This window comes from Molossus molossus, unplaced genomic scaffold (genome assembly GCF_014108415.1).
Source record: "Molossus molossus isolate mMolMol1 unplaced genomic scaffold, mMolMol1.p scaffold_m16_p_23, whole genome shotgun sequence".
Taxonomy (NCBI): domain Eukaryota; kingdom Metazoa; phylum Chordata; class Mammalia; order Chiroptera; family Molossidae; genus Molossus; species Molossus molossus.
Window position 1 is genome coordinate 23587348 of NW_023425359.1, and position 21053 is coordinate 23608400.

The 21053-nt window shown below is 44.5% G+C and overlaps 1 protein-coding gene across 1 annotated transcript; it reads right to left on the minus strand.

The window, feature by feature from the left end:
* Positions 1–1647: 1647 nt before the first annotated feature.
* Positions 1648–19670, minus strand: ZBTB41 (zinc finger and BTB domain containing 41). The gene is made up of 10 exons (XM_036277541.1): positions 18428–19670; positions 15520–15727; positions 14725–14794; positions 13759–13906; positions 11228–11357; positions 8918–9013; positions 7531–7637; positions 6091–6196; positions 4047–4135; positions 1648–2552 (listed from the first exon to the last, which is right to left on the minus strand). The coding sequence occupies exons 1-10, from the start codon at positions 19545–19547 to the stop codon at positions 1897–1899; spliced, it is 2730 nt and encodes a 909-aa protein (XP_036133434.1). The 5' UTR covers positions 19548–19670; the 3' UTR covers positions 1648–1896.
* Positions 19671–21053: the final 1383 nt, after the last annotated feature.

Consider the following 21053-nt stretch of genomic DNA (forward strand, 5'->3'; position numbering starts at 1 on the left):
GGGATGATTTCTTTTCATAGCAGTAAGTTTTTACAGTCTTGTTCTTTATGATACAAATCATAAGGATATACGTCTTTTTAAAAGTCCATTTGAAAGGCTAGCAGACTAATAGTACCTCATACAGTCAAGTTCCATCATGTAAGTACCCCAGATATGGTAACATTTGTACAAAAAAAGAATGTTTCAAAAAGAAGAATCAATACATTAATTATATCTACTCATCCTAGGATAAGTATAACCAAATCCTAAAACTGAGGCAAAACTCAGGCTGGTTTTCTTATTTACAAGAGCTACTTGGGTTAAGCGCTTCAATTCTCAGCACTTCTTTCTTTTATTCCCACTAGCGAGGCGAACGTCCTGCCCAGTACCTTCCTCCCTTAAGTGCTTCGGCAAACACGTTTCCCCACTGAGTGGTTACATTCTAGTCATTAAAACTTCATTATTTTATTTGTGATTTTTTTTCACAAGGGCTGGGCCAGACATTACAGTTTACACAAAAAAGTGCTTAAAGCAATTAGGAGTGTAAACAAAACTGAAATAGAAAACTCTTAAAATTGCATTTTCCAGTAGTTTACATCCAAAGGACATGCTCAGGAAAACCCACCCTGCCTACCCTAACCCTCCAAGCAGCTCTCCTAGGCAACGCCACCCTAGCTGAACCTGAAACTGACTTGAAGAGGCGGAAAGTGCACGTCTTTAAGGGGACTTCCCACTCCCTGGCTCCGACGGGCCCTCCATGTCCAGCAGTGAGCTCTGCTCTCCCCGCCGTGCCGGCCACCACGTGCTCGGCTTCTGTCTCACGCAGAAACACACCTTAAGGGTGCAAGGCGGCAGGCTTCCGTGAAAAGCAAGGATGAATCTGGACTGCATGTAAATGTGTGTATACACAGTGGCTCCTTTGATTAAGGACACAACGAGTTTAGCTGGACACAGACTGTGGGGTTTGCTTGGCACCTTTCCAACAACCGTGTGGACTCGCTTGGTTCTGTTTCCCAGAATGGCAGTGAGCCAAGGTCAACGAGACCAAAAGTAACCTGTAACTTATACGCCATTAATTAGCGGTCATTGCTCCTCCTTGAGTGAGATAAAGATAGATCTGTGATACATTGTTAATGTGAAAAAAATGGCAAATACTAAAGGTGAAGTTACCTTGAACGATACTGTCATATTTTGCTTTCAACACATTATCAACTGCATAATTTAATGCCGAGATCTATATTTGCATTTCTGAGTCATAATAATTGAAGCAGAGGTAAAAACCAATAATTTGGATAATTACTTCAATTCTGCATTGCACTAACAAGCTACTCCGACACTAAGCTTTCTGGCTTTGAGTTTGTGAAAAGACCAACAGATAATGATAACCTGAAATTATGGCCAGATTAAGAAACAACACAGAAATATCCAAGACTTTCTTATAAATTCAGAGTCCTAGTATCACTGTAAAAACCTAGAGGAATAATAATGAACCTTATGTTAGGATAAGGAACAGTTCCAATCACCAGAGACTCTCATAGATTCTTCGACAGCCCGCAGGGTCCTTAAACTTATTTGGAAGATGGGAAAGGGAGGAATGAGACTAAAGAATAAAATTTCCACTGATGATTAAAACAAAAATAAAACAATGTCAACAGCTAATAATTTTGAAGTTTGAGATACCATTAAAAATTAGCACTGAATAATCTTTTAAAATCACAAAAATGTTCACTTCAAATATTATACCTCAAAATATGTCCAAATACTCGTTATGTTCAGGAAACAGATACTCAGTTTTCTGATGCGAGTCGGCTCTGAGCACTTGGGGAACGAGACGGTTAGTCCTGCTACTGCGAGGCCTCGTCGCCAGGCCGTCAGCACGCGACCACCGCACGCAGCCTGCGGAACGTGTCGATTTCCTCACGAGTGATGCTCAGTACTGGAAATGTTTTGCACAGCAGTAGAATTATCGAGGCCCAATAATGTTCCGAGGTAAGACTGTTCCCTGGGATCCAGCATTTGCTCAGGTCGGACGGGATGAACTATATTTGCAGGCTGAGGAGTCAGAGTGTATTTTTCCAGAAAAGCTAAGTCAGCCGCGCGTGGGTACTCAGTTATCTGTGGCTGTGGCGACAAGATGTCATGCGAAGGTGGTGGGAGTGTGGTGCTGTGACGCCCCAGATCACTGGGGGTGTCGGGCATCTGAACGGGAACCAGCGTCACCGGGACACACACTTCGGCAGGCACGTTCTGCAGCATCGTCTTGGCCTCCGTCTGATACACTTTGGGCTGCTCCATGTACTGTTCCGTTCCTGCCGGGAAGATTTTGTCCCCTGAAGAGCACTCTGCTGGCAGGGCCACGAGCTTCTCCTCGGGAGCACTCAGGGGGTCATCGGGAGACTTGATGCCGTGCACGTGGTCAGTGTGGTACTTCAGCTTGTCTTTCCGCTTAAATGTCGCGTTACAGTGCTGACAGTTGAAAGGCCGGGCATCAGAATGAATAACCAGGTGTTTGGTCAAGGTTTTCTTAATCCTAAAAGACTGATTGCAAATCTGACATTTGTATGGTTTTTCACCTGCATGAACAAAAATGAAATGAAGTATAAAATGCACTCGCTTGGTAAGACCATGATTTTAAGTGGCAAATTTTCCACATGAATTCTTACAAGAACTTAATAAAAGTAATGTTATATGCTGTCACAAACTAGAGAGCTGGTGACGAGAATAATGGGCTCAAACATGTACGAGACCTGGTCTGATCCTGGCCACCCCACTTACAGGGGCCGAGCCTGGGGCAGGCGCCCCGGCTGTGAGCAGTCCCCTCGCGGCAATGGGAGACGCCCGCCTCCCGCCGGCCCGGTGAGCGGTCCCAGCAGAAGGTGAAGCCGCCGTGCTTACGTGGGGCCTGGCCCATGGCAGAGCTGGATGCACCCAGGCTGTTATCATCACAGCTCACTTCTGTTCTCCTTTTATCCTCAGACTAGCCTCTGTGTGCCCCAGTTAGACTTCTTCCTCTGGAGGGGGTGACCTGGTCCTGAACGGCAGCCCTGCACAGTAATCCATCCTTTCCTGTGATCACAGCTTGACGACTGGACCTGCCCGGACCCAGCCCCCGCCCGCCCCCATGTATGAAGCAATCAGTTTTCTCCTCCTGAACAGCAGCCGGACAGAAGGCAAGCGAAGTGGAAACGAAGCAGCTAACACTGCACCGTGAGCTGCGTCCTCAGGAAGGGAAAGCCTGAACAGGGGCACGTCCATGGGACGACACACGGGGACCGCGACAGCCCGAGAAGGGGCCCCCGGGGCCCACGTTCCCAAGTGCAGGACCACCGCCAAGGGGAAGAGGAAGGCGCGGAGAATGGCGACTTCTGGAAAGGAAAGCGACCTTCTGCTCTAACCACCAGGAATGACACGGACTGCGCAGGGAAAACTACAGAGCTAACTCTGAGCAAGACGACGAAGCCATATTTGGATTACTCTTTAAAAGAATAAATTCATGTCTTTAGAGAGGTAAACAGATATAGAGGAACCATAAACAAAAAGAAAGGAGGAAAATGAGAGCTAAGAGTTGAGTAAATTCTTAATGAAAAAAGTTCTCCCAGCTCTGGTCGGTTTGGCTCAGTGGTTGGAGTGTTGGCCCACAGACCAGAGAGACCCAGGTTGGGTTCCCAATAAGGGCACGTACCTCAGTTGCAGTTTGTCCCTGGCCCCAGTAGGGGTCGTGTGGGTGGCAACCAGTCAATGTGTCTCTCTCACATGGATGTTTCTCTCTCTCTCTTCCTCCCCCTCTCCCTCCCGCTCTGAGGATAAACGCAAAACTGTCCTCAGGTGAGGATAAAAAAAAAAGTTTTCCCAAATTATACAAAATGATATTCAAAGTACTGAAGCTGTTATAATAGAGAATGGAAGACCAGAATGTTGCTCATTGATGACATCGACTTTAATATAAAAAGTAAAAATCTCAATGGGGAAAAAAACCAAACAATTTAACCAAGAACAACAAAGTTTAAAGGCCTATATTTTACTCCATATTGCACAAGAAAATATAGAAACTACCCAGTAAGTTTTACCTGAATGCGTCCGAAAATGCATTTCAAGACTTGATTTGCCTTTAAAAATTTTCTTACAAACATCACACTGATGAAAGGTGGCTTTATATCTAAGAAAATAAAAAGGTTTGAGTTTTTTTTTCAATGTAATTTTAATAAATAATACACAACAAATCTAAGCACAATGGTGTCAAAGAAAAGCCCCCATGAGACTGATTGTGGGCTGAGGGAGCCCCTTTCTTCATGGAATAAATACCGATTTACTTGAAAGAATAAAAGACAAACTACCATCACAGACTGGAGTATTTGGCAGATATTTTCTCAAAACTTAAAGTGAGCCTGACACTTCAGGGGAAAAAACTGGCAATGTTTGTTAATGACAAAAGGTGAGCGTTCAAGCTAACGTAAGAATGTCGGGACACCTGCGTCGGCCCCTGAGGCCCCGGCAGTGTCCTCCCTCTCTGTTCTGAGCCACCGGAGGCAGCATTAGCCAATAGGATCTGCTGACTCTGTCCTGTGAAATATGCTAACATTGGAAAATCTGCATCCCTCAGTGAGCCCGTATTTTCGAAACGACAAATGCACAAATCCGCTATCATGTGCCAGTAACGCACCCATTAAAGTACAAGACAGACCAAGAGTTTAAACGGACAGAGGATGAAAACACCTTGCTTCAGGTTCTACCTTGCTACTACCCTTGAGAAACTACCGCTTGATGAGTTTTAGTGAAGTAGCCAAGAATAACATCCACACTTATCTAAGAAAGGGGCTATTCTAATACTCCTCCTTTTACCAGTTATGTATCTGACGGAGGCTAGATTTTCTTCATTTACTTCAACCAAAATAACATGAGACAGCAGATAAGCCAATCCAGCTATTAAGCCATTAAAGAGATTTACAGGAATGTAAAACAATACTACTCTTTTAATAGTTTTTTTGTTTTATGAAGTATTTATTTCACATAATTGCTATTTATGTTAGCATGTGATGGGTATATTATTTTTTAATGAATTAAAACATAAGAACTTACACTGGTTTCTCATGTTAATTCCTAAGGACTTCTATTACTCATTTACACTACACGTGTACGTGGTAAGTGACATGAACAGAAGCTCCTGCGCGGCTGAATCACCTGCAGGGGGCAGGGCCTGAGAGGAGGAGGGTGCAGCACTCCGGAGCGGCAGTGGACGGCCTGTTTCCACCCGCCCAGACAGTCTGCTGACGAGCTCGCTCCCTTTCCTACCCAGCGCCGTGGGCACGTTCACAGCCAGCCCTTCGCAGGTCGCTGGCATCCAGTGAGCACAGCAGGAAAATACCCTCTGAACCCAGTGATTCAATGAGTACGTCACTGAACACAATCAACGAAGGAAGCACCAAACCAACACGTGAAAATGTAACAATTAACACAAGTCAACTGCCTACTGGTCTTCAGACCAGTGGACAGTTGCTGCTTTTCTGTATAAGATGTGTGTTTTGTTGATTGTGCTCAGCACTATAAACTAAGCTTCCAGGCACCTTAGACCATGTCTATTACTTAGTACTTGCTCCAAATATCTAGTCCAAGCTCCTGAATTCATTCCACACTGTACACTCGATAACTCAGTGGAACTTGGATATCTAAGTTGTATTAAAAAGTTGATGTTCAGACAATTCATGCCCCCTTCAAATAAAATACCATTTTAATACTTAGTGTGATTAAAAAGATTTAATTTCTGACTACAAACGTTTCCCAATAATTGCTGCTTCATTAAGTGTAATACATAGGCCGTATATTTATATACAAAGACCCACAGCAACCAAACAAGTGAATTCTCCGGAGAATGCCAAGATTTTATATTAGTAAGTTCCACTTCTACCACCTTCTAGCCTTTGAACAACTAAAAACAAGTATGAAGGCTTTGCTCAGTTCCTTCCGGTCTGCAGAGAAGCTGTACAAGCGAGAGAAAGAAAGCTGGTTAACCAACCTATCCCCAACTAAACAAAATACATTCTGAGACACATTGTAATGTTCCTCCAACCTAGACTTATCTAATGCAGTCATGACTAGAAGTGCTTTTTCACTTACTTTTGCCAGACTTTCTCTCCAAGGTGTACGCTTTTGTAATGAACAGTGAGATGATCCCTACGGCCAAAACATTTTCCGCATTCTTCACACTGATGAGCCTTTTCACCTTAAAATCCAAATATTTTTATTACAATATGCATTTCATATTTTTTCCCAGAAACAAATTACTGAACAGGAAGGAAACAGGGGGAGAAATATACCAGGAAAGCCAAGCCACCCTTTATTCTGGGTATCTGCTCCATACTCCTTACTCAAGTATCTTTCTTCAATGAATCTATGCCTATTTTCACGGGCGTGAATCCTTTCCCCACGTCAGTAGCCTTTTGCTGCAGACTTCAAATCTTACCTTTCAATGCAACAGAGCAAGATAAATGGAATTACTTTAAACTCAGGATTTTGGGGGTAAACATATATGTGTGGATATCATACATCTTAAATGAACATACACTGAATCAAGGTAAGACCGTCTTACTCTTTATAAAAAAGACCTGAACGTTTTCAGATCTTTGTACTTTACTTTTAAAAGACTTTCATCTGTGAGGATTTCTTACATTTACAATGAGCCAAAATACAAATATAAAGGGAAATCCTGGCTGAATCCAATTTCTCATCTCTATTTTTATATTCAGTTACCAAGGCTCGGTCTTTAGAAAACACTTTCTCAACCTAATACCAGTGTGGAGTTAAACCACGTGGCCTTTAGAATTAGGAACTCAGAATTCTCCACCTAAATATGAACATGTAAAATTCCAGTGGGAAGGTCCTACATAAGACCTTTAGTAGCTCTTAAAAATGGTAATAGCCACTCAACCTGCCTCACTGGGATCATCTCAGAACATGATGGCCATCTGCCGTATGCTGGTGTTTGGCTGTTTACAGCAGTAATAATAATCACCTGCTCTACTGCGCTCAGAGATGGACACTCCCCACTCGGTGCCCACAGAGCTGAAACTGATCAGCCTGACTTAGGTACTCTTTTCCCAAGACAGGGTTTCAAAAATTCACTGGGACATAAACTTTAACACCCAATTACAATGATTTCTCTTCAAATGTCTGTTTTGCTAACTTCTTTCAACTCCAATCAAATGACAGGTACTATCTCAGCGGCTCCTGTAGGGGGCGTCAGCAACAACTGCTGCATGTACCACATGACATGCACAGTATGAATGTTGAGCATTTGATTAAAACAACTTTAAAATATAGTTTATAGTCATAAAAGGCAACCAAACAATTAAAATCACAATGAAGAAAAACAGGTCATAAAATTATGTCCCTTTCAGATGCTTTTTCAAAAAAGGTAGGTAGAATCAGCATCAGGAAGGAGTGGCCAACATACACCGAACTATCAGAATTACAGCCAACATAAACATGGTGTAGTATGTCCTTGTCAGGTGCTTTGTGGAGAAGGACTGTGGACACATCCCACCAGACCCACCTCACCTGAATGTATCTTCTTGTGCTTCGTGAGGTGGTCGTGGCGGATAAATGTTTTCCCACACTCATCGCACTCATATCTCTTATCGTCGTGATGCACTCGTAAGTGGAGTCTGGAAGGAAGCGGATGGAGACCAGTGGGCAAGGGGGCGCAGAAGGAAAGACGTGACGCATCCACGGGGTGACGGGCTGTGACCTGGGGCCCGTCCCACTCTCACCCCACTCCAGGCTGCCTGCCCGACTCCCCCGCCCTGCACAGGCGCCGCTGCGGGGCCGGGAGCAGACAAACGGCAAGTGCACAAGGGCAGACACCGCGGGGCCACGTGGCACAGCCCGCAACCACGGGAACCCCGGAGCTGACAGTGCTCATTAAGTAGCAGCCGAGAATTTAGTGAATCGATAAGTGATCAGCTTTCTGACAATTACATTTTACTACATTTTTCACATTTAACCTAACAGAATACAGCTCATTTTATAGTTACCCAATGACAGACTATACAAGGTTTAAATTATTAAAAGTGATTTAACGGGAATTCGTTTTACCCTCACAATCCTCCATCTACGTGTGTCCCAGGGACATGAATAGCTTTCGCATTCAAGTTGCCCGAACACGCTGATTCTACCATGACTAAACAGTAAACTGACTGAACTGTGGGTAAAGGGGAAGCGTTCTGCCTAAACTCAGAGAGACAGATACTAAATGAAAGGGTAAATAGCAAAGCCTTGAAATTAAAATTCTTCACAGCATTAATAAAAAGCAAAAGTATACACATGTCTCACAGTACTCAGTTGCCTACTATTTATTCAGAAAAATGAACAACTTTTCAGAAACTGCAAATGTGGTCAAGGATTCAGTTATAAAAATAATTAAGTTTCAAATAATGACGACTTTCAAAAACTGAGAATCCTGGAGTTTTCAATTTTGCCATATTTTCATACCAAACTATTCTTTGACAACCCAGAGTGAAGAAATAAAGCTTACAACACCAGAGTTATAATACATTTTGATTCAAAGAAAAGTAACAAAATAAATCTTTCAATGACAACAATTTAGACAATAAAGCATCCAACAAATGTTGTGATGAGGAAATGTTTTAAAATATTTTATATCACAGAATGAAGACATTATTAAAAGTTTAGGGGGGACAACAAAACTGGGGACAGGGCGGGGAGGGAGGGGGAGGGGGGAAAAGGAGAAACATCTGTAACAAAAATAAATTAATTAATTAAAAAAAGTATAGGGGGTAGTGTACAAAGTTTTTTGCACAACTTTGCTGGTCATAAGTGCTAATAAATGCTTTAATTTAACAACTAAACCAATGACAAGAAAATAGAACTGAAATGAAGATATAATTTTTGCTTACATATAAAGAAAAAAAATGGCTTAACTTACCTGTATGAACTTCCATGGCGAAAACTCTGCCCACAAATACTACAAAGGTGAGGCTTTTCTCCACTATGGATCCTCAGATGTTCTTTCAAAGTAGTTCTATGTTAAAATACATACATTTAAACTAAAGATTTTTTTATTGTTGAAAGTAGTACATATGTCCCCTTTTTCCCTATTGACTCAAGACTATTACAATGTATAAACTAAAGAGATGTCCCGAAAGCTTACTAGAAATGTGTTCAAGCTAACAGAGACTCTTCTTCTAGGGTTAGTCTCACCTGCACACAAACATTTTTGTTGTGCCTCTTCCCGTAAAAAAAAAAAAAGGTAAAAAAAATGTAACTTTGACCTCCTTTGCCACTGGATTGCTCAATGATTTAACTATCTAGCTGAAACAAAATCTGGAGAAGTACAAACAGAAAATACTCAAGTGCTACTACTGAATTCGGTAAAACTGATGTGATTTTGGTAGAGCACATCAATAATGACAATAATGTTCAATAATGACAGGGAGCCCAGTTTATTAGTACGAATCCGTTTAAACGGGTGTTCAGTACTTGTTAAAAGAATGTTTTAAGGCAAAGAAAACTTGCAGGTGTCTGGAAGTTCCCGATGCCAGTGTGACAAAGGGAACCACACAGAATCCAACTGTGGTGACTCCCACAGACCCTGGATGGCCTGCGTGAGCACTGCTGGTCCGAATCCATCAGCAGCACGTCCTGCAGTACTGACGTTCAGAGATTTCCCACCTCGGCAATGGGCTGGGAAAGTTATTTGGGGGAAAGAAAGGACAAGGCAATGCGTCTGCCTTTCGCAGGCTTCTGACTGTCCCTGGGTTCTTACTTCAATCCCACGACATTGAGCATGAAGTGGACTCTGAAATGAAGGCAGCTCTCTGCCAGTAGGTGGCGCGCTTCTCCAAGGCCCACCAGCACCTCACAGGTGAGCCTGCAGGAACATGGAGCTTTGTGGAAAACATCCAGAAAACTATCTCAAGACCCCTACCTTTAACTAAAGATAAAAACACGGAAAGGTTGTGGTGGTTTTGGGTTATTTGCTTTTTGCTTCTGCAGAAAGACCTTTAAGGGGAAACAGAGCTTATGCTGCATAAAATCACCTTAATAATTCATGGATCTGTAAATACAAATTTTTATTTACAAACAGCATACCGATTTTCCTATTCTGCCAACATATCCATCTATTATTTTAAGAAAGTGGAATTTCAAATGCTTTTATTTGTAAAACTTTAATATACTGAAGAGTATAAAACTCGTGCACACTGTTTAAAGGGTATTACTAGACACTCATGCGCAGAATGAGATACAGCACACTGTACCTTGCAATGCCTCCCCCGCTCCCCCGGCCTCATCCACCCTACCTCCCTGTCCCAGAAATCACCGCCACACACTCCCTCTTCTCTGCTCTGCTATCCACGCAGGACACACCACGGAACACAGCGCATGTTTCTGAAAACTGAACAGCAACCGCAAGCCTAACACTGCTGCCCCGGGAGACGGGCGCCCACAAGCTCATGTGAATGGTTCTCTGCCGGTCTGGCCGCAGCTCCGAGTGTTGGCAAGCACCCTCTCCAGCAGGTCAGTGGGCAAAGCCACGAACCAACACTGGAAAACAAGGTGCATCCCCCTCATCCCCCGACGAGCTGGACCGGACAGGTACTGGCTGCTCTGCGTTCTGAACTAAGCTCTCAGGACCCGCCCCTCCCTCTCACGAACAGGAACTCGGGAGCACAAGGTGCTGCGAGGACAGCAGGGGACCGGAGGACTGCGGCTCCGTGGCACAGTCTCAGCCACACGAGTGGGCCCGAGCTCCGCTGTGCAGCGCTGTCCCTGCAGCTCACAGCACGGATCTGTGCGCCGGGGTAGATGTCGTGTCACGTGTTCCACGTTAGTTACCACCTCAGCCCACACATCCTGACTTCACACCGTCGTCTACACCACCTTATCTAATCGCTTCTTTTACCTTTCAATCTGAAATTACAGCATAATTTAAGCATGTTGTGTCTTGGGTTTCCCTAATCCAGGGGTTCTCAACCTTCCTGATGCCACGACCCTTTAACACAGATCCTCGTGTTGTGGTGACCCCCCAACCATAGAATGATGTTCGTTGCTACTTCATAGCTGTAATTTTGCTACTGTTATGTCTTAGGCGACCCCCGTGAAAGGGTCGTTCGACCCCAAAAGGGGTCGCAACCCACAGGTTGAGAACCGCTGCTCTAGCCCTTACATACCACATTTCTCAGTCATTTCTACACAACAGTACACGATGTTTCTGGGTGCGCGGATAACTCCTCACCTCTCTCGAACGGATTTTCCACAGATAAAGCAAGTCCACTTTCTCTTTCCACCATGCGTACATTCTATATGGCGTTTCAAATTCCCAGTGTCATTAAACTGGCGACCGCATATATCACATGGAAAAGGACCTAAAAAGTAAAGAATAGTGGGCACTTAAAATGGAAGGAGTAGCCACTAAGTTAAACTTCCTTGGTGTGTGTGAGGTGACAGGCCATGGGGACCTGGGGACCTGGGGACCTACTACTTGCGACTGGCATCGGAAGGGGTGACACGCCTTGTGGGACTGAGCCCGCAGCCTGTGGGATCTGACACCGTCTCCAGCCAGTGTCAGAGTTAGTGACATGCAGGACACCCAGCTGATGTCACAGACTTGTTGTTATTGTGGGGAAAACCCCACAGTAATGTTTCTGGAACACCTCTCCTTACTGATACCATGGAGCATGATAGAAAAGTAAACATCTTTTTTTTTTTATCCTCACCTGAGGATACTTTTGCATTTATCTTCAGATAGAGCGGGAGGGAGAGAGGGAGGAAGAGAGAGAAAAAAACATCGACGGGAGAGAGACACATCGAGTGGTTGCCACCCACATGACCCCAACCAGGCCGGGGACAAACCGAGGTACGTGCCCTTAGCCGGAACCGAACCTGGGACTCTCTGGTCCATGGGCTGATGCTCTAACCACTGAGACAAAGCAGCCAGGGCAGAAAAGTAAATATCTTTCAACAACAAGTCATAAACACCTAGTTCGACCACCATTCCCAGCATGCTCTCTTCAACCACTCTAACCACTGACCGGCCGGCATCTGCTTGTCTCCTTCCACAGACGGGAGAGGAACTGCCCCAGACAGCTTATCCCATTTGTAAGTTCCAATACTTAGAAAAATTTCTAAGTCATGCTCTATGTTATCATTTCTAGTATTACAATTACTGTTTTCAAACCTTTGCAACTAAACCTATACCTTAGAATTTCCAGTCAATGTTTTTAGAATGCCTATTTATTTACTAAATGACATATTTAATAAAAGTTAAAATAAAAAAGCAGGAACAGAAAAGGAAGTGGAAACACGTATGTTAATCATAAAAATTATTGTTATGTATTATGTATTTCCATAAGGTGAGACACAAGAAGACAACCCATGGCTTCATTTTCCAGATGGAAGAAGCCCACCAAATCCCCAATCAAAACTTTTTTCCTAGAACTAATGTCTAAAGAAAGTTCTCACATCAAAATGCAGTCATGAACATGCCTCCAACTAGGGTTCATATATTATACACATAATAATGAATAAATATATTTACATATATATATATATATGGTTCATAACGACAGCAATTATAAAACCTGTCTCCATAAGATAGCTTCTTAGAAATGCTCAGAAGAAATACTATGCTAGAACAACTTACTAAATTCAGAGAAGGCTACACAAGAGAAAAATCAGTTTCCAGCAGACACTAGCATTATATACTAGAAACGCAAAGATGAAGTGTCCCTTATTACACAACAGTCTTAAAGCATCTGAAGATAGCTTGTTCTATCTCCCTTCCCAGACAAAATCTCTCTGCTGCCCAGACAAAACATTTCAAGTCCTTCACAAGTTTTCCCACGAAATAACTTTAAGACCTTATGTCACCATAGTTACTCACCTCTCGAAATCCATTTGTCAATATCACCTTGAAGGTGGTATCCAGAAATGAATGCCATAATCCAGATCAATTTAAAATCAGTGAGACAATTACCTCCTAATTTTGAACAATACATTTTTACTGATATTATTTCAAAATTACATTGGTTTTTGACAAGTCATATGACATTATTGGTTCAGATTGTGCCTTAAAAGCCCCTGCTATTAAGTCCATCTGTAAAATAAGTTTGGATTCTGGTCCATTTTACAGTTTCCCCAATGACTAAAGGTCAGATCGTCCCCATGCCTATGAGTTTGCATTTATTCTTAATTAAACTTAATTTGTTTTAACCTTTTGTACAGCAGAGTTTTCTCTTTACATTTCTATTCTCTTCTATACGTATTGCCAGCTTTACACTAGCTACCAACTTCATAAGCAGGAAGTGCATACTGGCATCCCAGCTGTCAACAGGTACGTTGACCAGGACAGGAAAGACCTCTACTTGGCCTGACAATACTCATTACTGAGATTCGGACCACATGTCTCTCCACCGTGCCCACAAGCACTGGGGAGGAAATTCATCCAATACCATACTGAATTCCAAATACACTAAGTTTATTGCACTCCCTGGAAAATGAGTTTTTTCCCAACACAAAAATGCTGTATCCCAAGCATTCACAAAGCTATCCAACTGTCGCTGGTGAATAATGCAGTTCAGAACCACGGACAATCTGCCACGGAAACAGTAAGCAGACAGATGTAGTTCCTGGTCTCCAGGAACTGCGACAACTGCAGTGCTCCTCCCGCTTCATGCAGCTCCTTCTCCCCGGGGAAGGACAGCGGGACCCCGCAGGCTGTGTCACCAACAACTGCTGGACTGCGCCTAGGACAGGCCGTCGGCTTACCCAGGTGGAACTTCTCCTGATGCTTTAACCGTGCAAATCGTGACTTGAAGTGTTCTTCACAATAGGTACACTTGAAGGGTTTGTCTTGAGAATGCAGAATCATATGCTCCTCCAAGTGAGGTCTTCGAGTAAAAGATTTCTTGCAAATCTAAAAGAACATGCACACGAAATGTAAGGAAACCTGAATTAAAATACAAAGCTCGTGATGAAAAATAAACCCATAAATTGGAGTAGTTAAAAAGAAAGTGTTCAAAGTGCGGCTCTGGGGCTTACAAAGCCTCACAATTTTCATCAAGGCTGCCTGGATCCTCGCTGCCATCACAGAAGGAAGCTCAAGTAGCCATCAAGAGACCAAAGTAGAGAGGACGCAAGGGCCCCAGCCAACTGTCCTTATTCAGCTGCTAGTTGTGGGCCAACACCAAATTGCTAGCCGTGTGAGTGAGCCACTCTGAAGTGCCCCAAAGCAGGCCAGATTAGACCACCCACCGGCTGGAGATGACTGAGAGACTTCAGCTGAAACCTTGTGGGGCAGGAGAATCACCTGGCAAGCCCTGCCCCAAGTTCACATCACTGACCCAGAAAACGGTGAGGTACAATAAAATGACTGGTTAAGGCCACTAGGTCTTGAGGTGGTTTGTTATACAACAGCAGATCATCAGAAATGGAGGGGAAGTTCTAACATTAGATATTCTCCGTCAACAGTGGTATCACAGTTTGCACACAGAACTTCAAATACATGGCATGGTGATTACATTAAAATAACGCTAGGATGTCTATGTGTCAGGTCCGTCATCTAAAAAACTAACCCATACCAGCCTTAATTTATGAAGTATTAGAATATCATTGCATAAAAGAAAATCCAAAAGGCAGCTATGCCAACTTTGTATTACTAGAAAGTCTAATTACTTTCCCAAAAGGTACCATGACATTTAGTTTTGTTCTCTATTACAAATTAAAAGCTATTACATCACATTTCCAACTTTCACTCTTAGTCTTCTTAATGGAAATAAATTCTTGTGCATTTTCAGGATGAAATCTGGAAGAGAAAAATAAAAAGATTATTAGGAAGAAGTTATATTAGTCAAGTCGATATTCCATACAATCTGTGGACAGTGATAACAAGAATCAGACAGATTCCTTTCTTACTGAGACAGAAGCATGTCAGTATTTTAAGAATATACATACCAATATCATTTTAATAAGTGAATGTATATGCCCACATTAATGTAGAAATTGTCAAAAAGTCTAGATGTATTTTGAATACATTCAGGCACCTAGCTATTCACAGATACTCTTCAAGGTAATTCACTTGATAATTTTTTAGTCCAGATTTCAGTACACTAATTTCTTAGAGTTAAATATGCAAACTGTACTACATGTTCCTTCGCTCACAATTTTATTTTGTCCACTAAAGACAAAGCTGAGCATGAGGAATAAGCTGCTTAGAGTTCTAAAACCATATTCTTTTGAAATACTATGCTTGCCAAAACCCAAGACGAAAAACAGGATAACCGAATGCTATATCCTAAATCTCTACAGTACAGACTAAGGAGCTCATTTCAACATCGAAAACGTTCTTCTCAATAGCATTAATAAAAAATGCCAACAAATTAACATTTGCTGCTCTTACTAAATGTACAGTCTGCAAAATGTTCAGAAGGGAAGCACCAGAGACGGGCCCCGCACAGAGGTGTTCAGCGTACGCTACATGTACAGCAAAAGGCACGATAAAGCGTATGGCGGAAGCAAGATCATACTTGCCTCTTCACATGCTTGGCTAAGGTCTTCTTGCTTGCATGAAGTTTATTACAATAAGGGCACTTGTGCTCCTTCTTATGAAAGTCTGTTTCATTACTGTGCTTCTTTCTGTGAACAGTTAGGTTAGACTTTGTCGAATAGCGCTGGTGACAAATATCACACTCAAAGGGCTTCTCACCTGTGTGAACACGTGTGTGGCTCTCATATTTCCCTATAAAAAGAGAGAGATCAAAATGAAATTCAGTACATTTACCAGAACGACTGAAATCTGACAGTGGCGGGGGAGAACCTCATGATTAATAACCTACTTAATACACAGACCCGCATCTAAAAAAAGTTTGCCTAAATTTATAACTTTGATAAACCTCAAAGACTTATTGTTTTGAGCTTACTGTTCAAATTACATCTTTCCTTGAAAACTGGGGTCACCACTTCCCCTGCGTGTTCAAGGGATGAGATTTAATACAGGACTTTATTGGGAGACAGGTGTCCTTGCATGGCCCAAGGTAATACTTTGAATGACTTTTCCAGACATCACAAATAACAAGCAGGTTTTATAAAACCAGAGTTAAGCTAGGTTATGGTTTAGATCAGCATTCTTCAAACTGAAGGTCATTAGTGTTCAGAGAGACAATTCCCTTGGGTTGTGACTAGCATAGGGGTGGTGGGGGACAATGACAACAGAATAGGGTAGAAAAGACCAAAGTGCATTCACACTAGCTGGCATGTCAGAGACACTCAACTCTACTAGATTAATGAATAATATGAGCAGCTAGCATTCCTTGAACCCCTTCTACACTTCACACATTTTAAGTGATTCACAAGGACCATCCCCATTCAATCCTCACAACCCGGGAGAAGGTACTATTAGTGTTGCCCCAGTCTACTTACAAAGGACAGACAGGTTAGTAACTTGCTCAAGATGTGGATTCAAAAATGCAGGTAGTGGGTCATCCCCACAGCTCATGCTTTTTTTAACCAATATGTCATAATCTCAATCGAAATCAATCTCTCTCACTCTCTCCTCCCACCCCCCTCAGTGGTGGGGTACATACCCAACCCCAGTGAGGCTAAGCAAAAGGGGGTGAATAAAAGAGAGGGGAACGTAAAATACATTCAGAAAGGTAGGCTGGAAATAAGCCTACAATGGGTCCTATTTGTTCCGACAATTACCTACACTGCCCTTGGTTTAAAAAGCTGCAAAATGCCTTCTTCTCAATTATCAGGACCTTCATCTTGAATGGTATTTTCCCAAGTTATGTACAAAGAACTCTAGTTTCTTGGGACATGAAGTACCCCAAAGTGTCTTGTGATAAAATTATTTCAGGAAATGCCAGATTAAGTAAAACAAACAGGTTTCTTTACTGGACATCTGACAGTTACTACAGAATGGGGATTACAGTACATGGCTTTCCCACCCCAATTTGAACGCAGAAACCCTCGCCTGAAGCGTCTCACGGGCCAATGTTCATGGCACAGTTGGAGATCTACGCGCTGGGCCTACAAGGACATTTGTGAACAACCCTCTGCTCACTCATCTCGAATCAAATTAGGTCCATTCATCTCAAGTCAAATCAGATCCAATTATGGCAGAATACGGGAAGCATGTGCTAAGAATACAAAGTCTCGGGAGCATAATTGACTAGAACCAGAAAATGTTCTCGGGTGCCTCAATCCAGAAACATTGTTCTCTTCTCTGCACCAGCACAGCACTTGTTCCCAGCTCTTTGGGAGCATGTATCCAGCCCGAGTTTAAAAAGCTTACTGTTTCCCTCTGCTCTTCCCACTGGCTGAGTTCCTCAAGGGAAGTTCTATCCTGTGGGCGCGGAGCCTCACCGCAGAAACAGTACTACTTTATTACACTGGGTTGTCAGAGGTATTCTGACGTGGCGTGACAGGCATGATAAAAAGCAAAAAGATGTAACCACTGTGGTGTCATCAAGTATACTGCCGCATATTTTGCGAGGAAATGGTTACCAATACCTAATAAAAACCAATTTGCACCTATACCAGTTACATATGTAACTCAACATTGCAAGACACTCTGGATAGATTAAACCAAGTGAGGAATTTTTACATGGTCAGACTGCACTGACACGCTCATTTGATTGTATCTGGTAGAATATATGTCACAATTCTGTAACTTTGATTTACACATAAATAGTTTAATTATTGCAATTAAAAAGCTCAGAACAGTTCATATAAGAGACCTCCGAAAAATTACTTTACTAGCAAATATTAGATCTCTTGAACTTAAATATTCTTTAACTTAAGCTGATGGACCCCATTTCCTACATACACCTTTCTAATAAGGAAAAAGTTGATTTATTCATTGTTATAATAACCAAAGAATTTCATTAGGACACTTCCTAAAGGCTCTACCTACAAAATTAAATTACATTCAGTAGTTTTATTCTCAACTATGTATTAGTCTAATCTGAAACATCCCAATTCTAAACAGTACTAGACACTGGAAAAGTGACTGTATTTCTAACTCACATATTACCAAGTTCAAGGGGAAATGGAATACAATTATTAAATCTAATATAATGTAATTCAATTTTCTATAATGACTCAAAAATAGCACTTATCTATAAAATTAAATTAACATATAAATCAAATCTCTACATTCATGGTAATTGATACTCTGGAGTTTCTTATACCAAATACATGAACTAATGATCTGTCAGGACATGAGGAAGAGAAAATAAAGGCTAATATCGATCCTTAAATTAATTCCTGTATCACAACAAATTTAAACAGGATCAAATATTTATTGAAGATCAAATATCCACCCCAGTTACATGTCCTTTTTAAAATGTACTTTCCATGTTCGTTTTTTAATCGTCACCTTCAAAATAGCCCTGAAAAGTAAGTTTCTAGAGACAGAAAACAAGGTCTCTTTTCTTACCTATCCGGTCAAAGGTTTTATCGCATTTAGGACACTGCAGGATTTTTTTGTTGCTGTTCTGAATGACCACGGGAGTCAGCCCGCCATGAATGCTTCCTACAGACTCGCAGGCCTCGGGTCCCTCCTCCGCGTCCTGTTGCTCCTTGTCACTTTGTTCTTCGGTGTCTGAGCACTCATCTGACATTTCCTCCTCTAGCTCATCTTCTTCGGCGTTATATTCGCTGCCGGGATCCTCAGAATCATTTCTGTCGGACTTCTCCTTACTGAAATGTTCTTGGCTCAGATGGTCGGACCCATCGCCGCTTTCCTGCTCATCATCAGAGGTGTCGTCACACTTCACAGGGCACTTCCGGTTCCTCTTCGATCTCCTCGCGGAAAAACTTCTCTCCAGCATTTTTAACCCATGTTTCTTCCCTAACAAAAGGGACCTGTGGGTTTTGGCCAAGTGATTCTCTAAAGACTTCTTGTAACAAAAATGTCTGCTACAGAATTTACACTGGTGATTATTCGATAGCTTTCCGGTTAGTTCGCTTAGGGTTTCTTCGGGTGACTTCTCGGCTAGCTCGGCCTGGAACGGGGCGACGCTTTCATTATTGAGCAACTTCACGGCGTCGATGATGTCCAGAAACTTCGCGGCCTCTAAAACTAGGGGTATCTCATATTTGTACACGAAAAACTCGGACGTGTAAAGAAACTCGAGCAGGTGCTGAAAGACGGAGTGGGTGACGTGATCCAGGGTGACCACATCCGTGCTCGGGTTCTTGCTCAGACACGCGTGAAAGTAGCTACTGCCAACGGCCACGACGACCTTGTGCGCACTGAACTCCTTCCCTTCCACTACGATGAGCAGGTCACAGAAAGAGGGCTGCTTCTGCCTGTCATCGTTCAAATACTTGAGCAAATTCTTATTATACTGCAAAGAACTCAGGAGCTTCCTCTGGTCCGAAGGCGGGGGCAGGTCCTGGGGACGGTGGCGGGCTTCGGCCGGCCGGCGCTCCGCGCAGTGGGCGTAGGTCAGTGGGTCACGCGCCCCCGTGACATTTCCTTGCGGGGAATCTTTCTGGTAGCCCAGGTGGATCTTCTCGTCAAGACTGGAAGTCACCCTTCTCCTTTTCTTCATTGCAGTACAACAGTTTCGGCACAAGAAGCGTCATAAGTGTCTTGAGGGAGGGTGTCAAAGAAAAAACAAAACAAAACAAACACAAACAACTAGATTGTCGAGGGGAACAGCTCCTGGAGGGGCGTGCCCGAGGGTCTCATGGTCTGCAAGAGAGTAAGGAGGGCGTGAGACGCCCCGTGGCGAAGCAACCCTGCGCCCCGCACGCCACCCGCCGGCCCATCCTTCCTAAGTCACCAGGAAATGGGGGTCCCACTGGCTGGGGCAGCGGTTCGGGGCGGAGAGCGCCAGGGCCGCGGGGCGGGCACAGCCCACAAAAGCAGCGTCAGGCGGCCCCGGCGCACCTCTCGGGCCTGACGCACGCCCAGGGCGCGGGGCAGCGAGGGGCGCCCCGACCCCCGAGGGCGCAGGTGGACCAGGGCTGCGTCCGTGCTTTGGGGGCGCTGGGCTGGTGACAATAAGGCCTTCGCGGCCGCGACATCAAGTGTCCCCGTTAACGTGCCTTCCCGGGGCGGCCGAGGCGCACGACCTCGGGCACAGGGCGCGTCCCCCGGCCCACGCCACCGGCGGAGGCGACCCCGGGAGGGCGGCCGGCAGGACGAGCGGGGTCAACCGGGGGGACGACCCCGCCAGCACAGGCGCGCCGCAGGCCCAGCCCCGGCGGACGCGGCGCTCGGCGACTGCCGGCCCGCTCCCCTTCCCACCCCGGGGTCCCTGGGCAAACGCCCCGCGGATCCATTACCGGGAACCCAGGGCTCCCCTGCTGGCTGCCGGCCGCTGAGCTGCACTCCGGGCGCGCTCGCTCCAGCGCCGACCGACCCACTTCCGGGTTCGGCCCCCCTCCCTCCGCGCTGGCCCCGCTGAACACGTCAACGGCGCGCGCCGCCGCCCGGCCGCCCCGCCGCCGGCGCGCGGCCCTGCGCCGGCCACTGCGCATGCGCGCGCGCCCCAGTGCTGCGCATGCTCCATAGGCGCTGCCGGTCTGCGGGGGCTCCTGGCGACCCGGCGAGTCCGTGACTCCGGGCTTTCGCGGTGCGTCGGCGGCCTGCTGGGAGGAGCCCCGCGGAACCGAAGGGGGGGGGGGGAGCCGTGCCGGGGAATGGACGCGGGCAGGACGGAGGGAGTTGAGCAAAGGGCAGAGGCGCCGCAGTGCTAGCGGACTGCATCCTCTCTCTGGTCCCCAAACTCTGGCGTCGGAGGAACCCATGCAGACGGCGTCTCCTCCTTTTTCTTGAGTTAAACGGTGGTTGCTCCTGAAATTATTTTTATCCTCTCGTTGCGCATAGAAGACGTGGAACATGTGCATAGACGTGTAATAGAAGCTGAAGCCAAAACAAAGGAAAAACCTGGAAGGACAACTTCTGGAGCTTCTGCTGAAGATGGTGAATTTCGAGCAGAGCCCCAGGGGATGCGGCCTTTGCTGGCCTGAGGACTTCCTTAGACAGACTCGTAAAATTAATGAGGTTCTGCCCTGCAGTTGATACGACTTCAAAAGGGCACAAGAGAGCG